Source organism: Mesoplodon bidens, assembly GCF_964165515.1.
Source record: "Mesoplodon bidens genome assembly, chromosome: 5".
Classification (NCBI taxonomy): domain Eukaryota; kingdom Metazoa; phylum Chordata; class Mammalia; order Artiodactyla; family Ziphiidae; genus Mesoplodon; species Mesoplodon bidens.
The window spans coordinates 63211426-63221695 of record NC_138161.1 but is presented as its reverse complement, the minus strand read 5'-3'; the positions used below and the strand labels follow the sequence as shown (position 1 = coordinate 63221695).

The 10270-nt window shown below is 41.8% G+C and overlaps 1 protein-coding gene across 1 annotated transcript in view; it reads left to right on the top strand.

Annotated features, from left to right (window-relative positions):
- Window positions 1–7080: 7080 nt before the first annotated feature.
- The window catches only part of LSAMP (limbic system associated membrane protein), a 654527-nt gene continuing 651337 nt past the window's right edge, over window positions 7081–10270 (top strand). Inside the window, exon 1 of the mRNA XM_081235871.1 lies at window positions 7081–7683. Coding sequence (XP_081091997.1) covers window positions 7529–7683 — 155 coding nt within the window. The 5' untranslated portion in view covers window positions 7081–7528. The remainder of the gene's footprint in view (window positions 7684–10270) is intronic.

Below are 10270 nucleotides of genomic sequence, written 5' to 3'. Positions count from 1 at the left end.
TAGTCAGATGAGTCTTCCTCCAGCTCCGTACTTTGTTTCACGCTGGTTCTCATGGCCAGGCATAAGATGTTGCCTTCCTCCATCCTCCTCTTACATATCTGCCAAGGGTTACTTAAAATTCCATTTTTCTCCAAGAAGGCTCCTTCTTGATCACCTTTTCTGAACCACCATTGTGGTTTTTTTGTTTGTTTGTTTGTTTGTTTTTGCGGTACATGGGCCTCTCACTGCTGTGGCCTCTCCCGTTGTGGAGCACAGGCTCTGGACGCGCAGGCTCAGCGGCCATGGCTCACGGGCCCAGCTGCTCCGCGGCATGTGGGATCTTCCCGGACCAGGGCATGAACCCGTGTCCCCTGCATCGGCAGGTGGACTCTCAACCACTGCGCCACCAGGGAAGCCCCACCATTGTGTTTTGATTCTGCTTCCTGGTAGCTTAGTTATCAGTTACTCACTGGTCCATATTATTCTCTGTTCAATGTGTATTCACTTTCCTTCTCCATCTTGGTTGTGAGTTCCTGGGTTCCTGAAGATAAGAACTCTGAATGTTATTATTATTATTATGCAGTATTTCTCAGCACCAGAGACGATTGGGCATATGTGGTGATTAATTTTGGTCCTGTTTTACAGTGGAGAGCAAGTTTGAAAGGCCTGCCTTATAACTGTACAGTGATGTTGTTTGGCCCTGCTCTACGGGGGGCTTTCATACCCTTCATTAGATTGCATTAGGGTAGGGTGTCAATTCTGTACATTATTATTTCCCCAGAGCTTAGCACAATGCCTGTCATATGGTAGGCCTCAATAATATTATTTTAATGAATTGTTTTGTACATGATAACATGACTGATGAGGCACATCTTGTGAATCCTCTTCCTCTTGCAGAGGCAGTGCTCCTACATTCACTACTAAAAGCAGAGAGGGCTGAGAATGTGATTTACAGACAGTAAAGAAAGATACCTTTAAGCAGGCAAACTTCTGGGACCCTTTGAATAATGTAATGACCTAATACTAGATTTGCCCTGCAGCTCAATATTGTCAGTAAACTCTTGAGAAAACATATTAGTGTTATTTACATGATTTATAGCCTCAAGATATTTAACTAGGCATTCCATTTAGATTTAGCTGGATAGCTATTGCCTGCAAAATAAACAGAGATATCAGATATGTAAGAGAATATTTAGTAAAGTTTAGCAATTAAACAGTGTCTGCTCATCTTGTTAGGCACTTCTTAATCTGTAACAAAACACATTCTTATACTGACTCTTAATTAACATGTAATAACCATTTAAGGGTAAGCAAAGTTTATACCTGAAGAAAAGCACCAACTGGGACACAGTTTTTATTTGTTTATTTTTTCTCACTAGCTGGTAAAATGGCAGTCAACTTGGCATTCTGTCAGGTCTTATTGGATGGATGAGTGGCAGTTTCCTGCAAGGAACTGTACTGAACTAGTACAGTAAGAGAGAATGCTGGTATGTGAAAAACATCGATCACTTGGGACAGAACATAGCCTCTTTGGGGAGGGTCTTCTCATCATGAGCAATACGAGGTAACTCAATCTTCTCTCCATTCCTGTTGCTCCCCCAGCCAGCCCAAGCCAGTTGCCACTGGATGACTAAGATTTCCTTCTCTTTGTCTCCTTGCTTCCACTATTGTCCTTCTACAGTCCTCCCTCCATATGGTATTCAGAGCAATCTTTCTAAAATGTAAATCAGATCATGTCAATCCCTTGCTTAAAATCTTTTACTGACCAATCAAGTCACTAGAATAAAAACCTAAATTTCTTACCCTGGGATCTCTTCATTATGATCCCTCTCCAGTGTCTAATCTCACCTGCTTTTTCCAGCTATCCCCACAATATACACACAGACCACATGCGCCAATTTTATTGCTCTTGTTTTGATTCCTGGTATATGACACACCCATTCCTGCTTCAGGGCCTTTGCACATGCCTTTTTTTTTTTTTTCTGGAAAGGTCTTTTTGCTGATTTTGCATGGCTGACTTTAAATTTCAGACCATATGTTCCCCTCACCACACCTCCAGGCCATTTTCTCTCTATCACATGTATTTTTCTCCATGACATTTAGTCTCCAAAATAACGTTAATATGTATCTACTTTTTTAGCATCTATCTCTGCATCAAGATTGTAAGTTCTGTGAAAACAGAGTCTTGGTCTGTCTTGATTCACTACCATACCAGTAAAAGTGTATTGAGTGAATGAATGAATCATAAACTTAGTGGGCATGTCAGTATATGGAATTGCACATCTGCCTCCACTCCTCCTCATTTTTCCTTGGCCTATTTTCTGATTGTAGGAATCCAAGTCATTACAGCAACCACAAATAGAGGATATAATTGCCTGATTACCTGCTTGTACTAACATCTTGCTATACTGAAGGTGCTGCTACCGCCATCTTTCCAGATGTTGCAGCACTCTTCCCATATGTGAGGGCTAGATCAAAAAGAGCAGGTGCAGCATTACTTGGCAACTGCCACCTCCTTGTACCTGGTGGCAGAGTGGACAGTCTACAAAAGAGGAAGGTCCAAGGGCTAGCGAGTACGTATCTATGAGATAATGGCATATCTATGAGAGTAAGTTTGTTGCTGGGGGAGGAACCAAGCAGCTGCTCAAGAATCTCAAAGACCTTGTTAAACTTGGGCAAACCCAAGCATGGATACATACCAAAACAGAATGAGTACAAAAAGAAGCAGAAGACCAATATGGTAACAATGAACTACAAAGGCATGAACTAAAAGCAAACCATGTAAGAGTGATTTTTAATTGTGCAGAGTATGGATTAAATGCTTTACATCACTGAGGTGTCTATAGTTAAAGATTTGAACAATATTTAACTGACTTGAAGCTGACTGATTTTGTTAGGCAGTGAGACACATGCGAATGAAGCTATTGTATTCAAAGGAGCTGAGTTCCAAAGGAAATTCACACAAGATAGTACCATGCTTATGAGCATAAACCGATGTACTTGAATATTGCTAAATTATGATGAAATCATTGAGGATGTCATAGCAGGAATCCTAAGGAGAAGTATTAACAATTATGCATTTCTAGTTCATATGGAAATGCTAATTTCACTTATGTGAGTAAAGTACAGGCATGGCATTATTATGATTAAGACCTTACAAATGTAGAGTGGTATATTAATAATATTATAGACATGTTTAGCATAAAATGCAACCAATGTAGCTAAATTAGTTGTACATTCCAGGCTGCATCTGGATTTCCTGTGAGCCTATTACCTTACAAAGCTAAACAGAAGAATAAACCTTTCATGCTTCTTAGGGTGCTCAGACGTTAGCCAGTTTTTGTTTTTGCTGCAGCATTTGTCCCTGGAGAGTGCCAGAATCTTCTAAAGCCTTTTTTAGAAAGGCACTATGTTATTTTAAAGTAGTAGCTAAGATCATCTTACTTGGGTGATGATGGCGGTTTCATATGGCTAACAGCCATACTTGCCTCACAAATAACCTGAAAGAATGTTCATTTTTGCCAGCCCTTTTGGACGAACGGATATAAAATAGCCTGTATAAATTTCAGTAACACCTATTTGTTTCCTACTCGACATTTCTTAGGAAAGCAAGCAGAGAAATTAATATTGGAGTAGATTTGGGGGAGTGACCATTAGGATGAGATCGATATATATAGACTATTGTATTTGTTAGAATGTATTAGATCTCAGTGAGAGATCACAGAGGAGAGAAAACCAGAAGGGGTCCATGAGGGAGTGAAAAGGGAAAAGACTCTGAGAGACCATAAAGTTGAAACAAAAGTTTATAATATACCCACCAATAGATTTATTATTATGTAAATGATGAGATTAACCACTTGAGTGGGCTTGGACACTCAATCATTCTTCTGTTCTTATATTCATCAATTATAGAGTGCTCCCGCTAAGCCAAGGGTTGGTTAGAAAGTGGTACTGAATTGCCAACTAGACATAAATGATAAATATTAAATAACTTACACAATAAACTTCATGATTTTAAAATTGTTCAGAAATTCAATCTGAATTATCCAATGATCTAAATTAGAGAATTTTAAAAATGTTGTCTTTAAAAAAATATTTATTTATTTAGGTTGCACTGGGTCTTAGTTGTGGCATGCGGGAATCTTTCAGCTGGTGGCACGCGAACTCTTAGTTGCGGCATGCATGTGGGATATAGTTCCCTAATCAGGGATCGAACCCGGGCCCCCTGCATTGGGAGTGCAGAGTCTTACCCCCTGGACCACCATGGAAGTCCCTAAAAATGTTGTCTTCTTTTTTGTGTTTTACTTCCAGCGCACACAGTAAGTCAGTTTAGTTCAATAAAAGTTGCCAAGAAATGGACTTTATCTAATGAAATTATTAAAAAGAAAAAAACCCTTTAATTGCATTATGTGATCTTTTTCTATATAAATATGTACTTATGATTTTATCCTCTTGAGTACGTTAGGCATTGGTCTATTACAATTCTGATTATAATCCTGATTAACTTTATACATCCTTTTCTCAGAGTGATTATGGAGACAAGCTCCAGATCTGATTGATTTGCTACAGATTGCACATTCCTATTACTTGGGTGTGAATTATTTTGTACACCAGTATGTTAAACTTTATGATTTGTCCTGGGGCCAGACAAGTCCTACAGGTAACTTGAGATTACAGGTATAGACAGTAGTCAACAACCATGTCTAGGCATCTACCACAAACAACATGATACCACCCCACCATACTTTCTCCTTGCCCTGGAAAAACCTCCTTCTTTCTTCATTCAAAGTATAATCCACTGATGCAAGAGAATTTTCACACCCTTGATATATCTGATCCTTCCCCTCAGTATCTAGTTCTCCTTGCAGGGTCATGTCATTCACCGGCCATCATCAAAGGAAACAGATGTTCTAGTAGCCCTGGTCCTTTGGTCTTTCTCTCTCCTAACATGGGACAAACACCACCCACCCAAAGAAATGTTATATTTAAACCTTTGTCTAAGCCAACCCTTCATCTCTAAAAGCTCAGAAGAATCCTGCCAGGGATTGTGAAGCTTGTTGGCAGCAGTGGGTGGGGATGGGTGCTCTTTTCCTTGCACTCTTGGCATATAGTTATGTAATCCTTCCATCTCCATTTGACACTCGAAGCTCATTTTCCCATTGATACTGGGAACCACAGGATTATGTGTTTTGTTGTTCAACCAGCACTTAACCATTTTTTTTCCTTGGCAAAATGGGTCCTGAGTTTTAAACAGCTCAGTTCCAAATTAGTGGTAGAACATTACTGGTTATTATCTGGGACTCTTTATTAACCTCAATATAAAACAACTTGATTTATATAAATTTAATGCATAGTACAAACAAAATTAATTGAACTCCACCCATCTTGAATTTGTGACAATTTGGATTCCAATCCTTCAGGTTCTTTTCTTAAAAAGCAAAAGGTCTTCCTTCCTTTCCTCACATAATCTGTAAGAGTGAATCTACCTTTTAAGTTGATAAAATGTAGCAGATAAACTCTTTGAATATTCTGGTGTGGGCAAGGTAGGTGTCAGTACAGTAAGAGCCTCCTTAGGCTTGTACTCTGGTGGAGTTTGATAAGGATTCCTAAACATATGCCTTTTTTTCAAATGTCCTTGGCTAATCATTTGTGTAAATAAGAGGGGTGAGCATAATATGTGAGTGTGTGTATGTGTATTTGTGCATTTACTTGTATGGACATGGAATATTTAGGGAAAGATGTATAAGAACCTGGAAATATTTGCTGCTGCCAAATAGGAAAAATGGGTTGCCTAAAGACAGGGATAGGAAAGGTAACTACAATTCACTCTACAGCATTCTCTATCACTTGATTTTTGCACCATGTGAATGCCTTAACGATTCCAATAATTAAAATGAAAGGAAACAACAAGTTTTGGGTTGGTCCATTTCCATCTTTTATGCTCAGCATGGGTTCTGAAGGAGATGTCTAATAGTTTGGGGCTCTCACTTGAGTGACTAACACCGTAGGCCCCTGATGTCCCTTATCACTTGGACTGACTTATGGAGTAGAAGGAATGACAAATGATGGTAACCTGTCTTCCATTCACTGGAGTGCTGTATGCAGGCTTAGTGTCACCCTGTAAGTGACATGCTTTCTGATAGACGAATCTCCTTCCTTGCATATGGACATTTTGAGAAGCAAGTGTCAGTAAAAATTTGGGAAGCAACAGCAACGTGCCATTGAAACAATAATCCTTAATACCCTTCCTCATGTGTGGGACTGAGTAAGGGTTTCCTGGAGAGTGAAGTTGATTTAGGGATCAGGGATCAGCTGCTGAGGCTGGCACTTGGAAAAGACAAACCAAGCATTCACACTCCAGACCACTCAATACCAGCATTGTGTCCAATCCATCTTTCATAAGGGGGCTCCAAGAGGGGGAGGGGATAAAGGAAGGAGAGAAAATAAACCTTATTAATCCCGTGAAAGACAGAGGAAAGAATGGACAAGATGTGGGTATGAAAAGACAGTTGGAGGAATATTTAGTTTTGAAATCGACTTTGGCTTTTAATCTTAGACTCCACTGTCAAGTTTCTCCTGTTTTGCATTCCTCATCCCATCTTTCAGCACTGGTCCCCCTCCACCCCTCAGGCTTTCCTGCCCTTCTCTGTTTCACTCCCCCCATCTGTCAAGGTTTGCCTTCTCTTGGCGTTCTCTTCTCTTCTCCCTTTTCCTTCTTTCTCACTCTTTGCCTCTCCTTCCCTGGACTCTTTCTCCTGTCGTTTTACAGCTTGAGTCCCTCTCCTTTTCCCCTTTCTCTTGCACGGTACCTCCAAGCTCCATTCCCTCTTCTTAAGGAAATCAGCCAGGCCTCAGATGGAGCTGTTGTCCTGACAACCTAAAGGCGCATCAGGCTTTCACTGAGGCTGGCGGCTGCTGAAGGGGGCAGTTGTGGAAAGCGAGGGGCCACGCTGAGGGGAGGGCAGAGGGGATGACTCCGAGGGGCTGTTGGAATCCGCGGCGGGCGGGGGAGGTGCCAAGCGGAGGGCGGGCGGGAGGGAGGGACTGGAGGGAGAAACAGGAAGGGGAGGAGGGGGAGGGAGACTCTGGGCTGCTGCCGCTGCTGTGTGGGTTTCTTTACACTCGCTGGCAGGCTGGGTGCCGGCTCCCTCGCCCACCGGGAAAGTGGGTTACGGAGGCAAGAGGCTCAGCTCAGACGCTGGCAAAGGAGCATCCAGTCACAGAGAGACCACAGAGCACCTTCTTTTTGGCCGCCTTCTCTTCATCTTTTCTAGAGGGTTTTATATTTTGTACTCTCTCCTTTCAAATTTTGTTTCTTTGACTTTTCCCCACCTCTGCTCGGGTTTTTGAGGGCTTTGTTGAGTCTTAGAGGCAAAAGAGACTGAGCGAGGGAAAGAGAGAGGCAAAGTGGAAAGGACCACAAATTGGCAAAGCCTGTTACGCCTTTGCCGTGGATGAAAGCCCTCCGTTTGTAAAGCCCTCTCGGCGAGCAGCAGGCCCACGCACATCCTCCAGAGTAGCCCGCGACCCGCACCTCGGCGTGGCCACCATGGTCGCCAGAGTTCAGCCTGATCGGAAACAGTTGCCGCTGGTCCTACTGAGATTGCTCTGCCTTCTTCCCACAGGACTGCCCGTTCGCAGCGTGGATTTTAACCGAGGCACCGACAACATCACCGTGAGGCAGGGGGACACGGCCATCCTCAGGTAGGGCTTTCGGGCAACTTTTCTGTGGCGCTTAAGAGTGTGTGAACTCCAGCTCCTGATGCTGCAGGCTTGTGCTGTGTGTGTGTGTGTGCGCGCGCCTTTTACAGACTGGTCGCGAGGTATCTGCCAGCAAATTTCAAGGGGATTCTGGTCACTGTCAAGGATCAGCCGGGTTGGTTAAATGTTGTTTAGTTCCTAGGATCTTGCTTCTCGTGCTGAGAAAGCCTAATTTCATCTATGGTATTAGTGACATTTGGGCAGTATTTTTGCTTTTGTGATTGCGGATGCTTTGTACTTAAGAGTTGTGTTGGGGTTCCTTAACTGAGAAAGAAGTGTTTGTTGAATTATGGCTCTCAGAGAGTGGTACACGGCATTGCATTCTCCGTGGTGTGTGTGTGTTTGTACGTGTGGCTACGTACAAAAAGGCTCTCGCCCTGCCCCAGCAATAGTTTGGAGAGGAGACTTTCCGTAAGGATCTTCTAATTGACATGGAGGGCAATAAATCACTCTTAGAACTTTGGGTGATGACTGAGCCTTTTCCGGAATGTGGATAGAAATCAACACAAGAATGAACAGAAGGGAAAAAAAAAAAAAAGGAACTTGCCGAATTGCTAATATTTAAGAATAGGAGTGTTAAGCACAGAGGTCAGGAAAGAATTAAGCTGGCGTTAAATGGATATTTCAAATTGATTATTGACCTCAACGTCTTATCTCTATGCAGCTCTGCCAAACTCCGAAATATAATTTGGGATTGAAATTTGGAAAGGAAGAGTCCCAAGTCCTTGGAGTTTGACCCCTGTAAGGGACAGTGAGCTGGAGAAACTCAGATGGAACCTAGCCATAATTCTGTTTCTTAAGAGCTCCTAGCCTGTTTTCCTGTGTTTCTTTTCTCTTTCCCCTCTCCATCCACTGCATATACTCCTTGTCCTTTTTTATAGCTTTCCTTGAATTTCTATCAGATACTAAAAATAAATAAATAAATAAATAAATAATGAAAGAAAATGTTCCCTTTGGACATCTTTTAAAATCTCACTTCATCCAAATGAAATGACCTAGTGTCAGTCTGTCTATCTGGCTAATATTGTTTGTTGTGGCAATAAAAAGCAGTATCTGATAGAAAAGAAGCATCTAATCTGTGTGCAAGGAGCTGATAGTGCATAAACCCTGAGGCATCGGGGAGCAGGTCTATAGCAGAGCTGCCTACAGCAGCAAAGTTTTCTTTCCTTTTCTCAGAAATAAATTTGGTTGGCTGTCACAGTGTCCTGCTTTGGGATCTCTTGCCTTGTTAGAGAGGGCTGTGTGGGTTGTGTGTTGTGGTGTGTGTATGTTGCTGCGGAGTATAGAAACTAAGAAAATCCTAATGTGTAAGTGCTCCTGTCTTCATTTCCTGAGCATTGCGTGATTATGAATCCCAAAGATCCTACTATCCAAAGCATATTTTCCCTTCTAGCTCTCTCCAGCCCTGTGAAACCTGCGTGTGTGATTTATCCACATGGAATAATAAGATTTATAGAGTAATTTATCTGTTTGCAAAGGGATTTGGACACGATGCAGAAAATATTTTCGCAAACACATAAGCCTGCCGTATCAACTGCTAGCATTCATATTCCGTAACATCATTAACCCTTTACAAGTGAAGCACTCTGTATAAATTTATGCTATTCTTAGCAAGATTTGTTTTCACTGATTATAAGAATGAATATGGGAAAAGTGAATACTCTGGGTGTATAAGTTTTGATGTTAATGTCCATGAACTTTGTAAGGTCTTTCTAAGTCAGCATCACCTATATCTTAAGCTGTAGTTATCAAAGAGTTAGATAAGCATGTAAATGTTAATTAGGAGAAAGAAGGTATTCTTATATTTTCCTCCATCGTATGCATACAACTCTATGTCTATGAGAGGCAGTCTTACTACATAAATATCTATATATGATATATACGTGCTTCTGTGTGTCTATGGCTCAAAAGAAATGGAGTTTTTAAGCATTACACTTTAGTAGGCAGTATGGAAGTGGGGTGGGTAGTGAGCACAGAGAATAAATATAGAAACAGTCATTCCCTGGGAAAGAGAAGATAGACAAACAGAGCATGCAGAGAAGTCACCTGTGAGAGCCCATTGCTTTCCCAGACCTCACCTAATGTGCCCTCTTTTTTGTTTCCTTTGCCTTGGACAAGGCTTTATTTCTGGGTTGGTGGAGCTCTATCAGAAGTAACTATGGAGAGAGTTCCCTTTGTTTTTCGTAGCTGACCTTCTTCTAACTCTCTTTAACTGAATCCAGTAAGCTTTGTGGGTCAGTTTGCTGGTGAAGATTGGCACCCTTGCTTTCTGTTTACAAGTCTAGCCTGGGAAAGCCTTGCTTCCACTTTATTTTTGACATTTTACTGGGAGCATGAGCTTCCAGGGGAGGAGAGGAAGGAGAACTTGATTCGTTGAAAGCCACAGTAGATGTTTGGCACTGAGAAAGTGAAATGGCAAGGGGAAAAAAAATCCTCTCTCAGTGACTCTGTGGCCCTGAATGATCTGAAATGGGAACAGGAGAGAAGGGAGGTTTGTAATTCTGGTGGTCCAGTGACAGGAGTTTGGCTG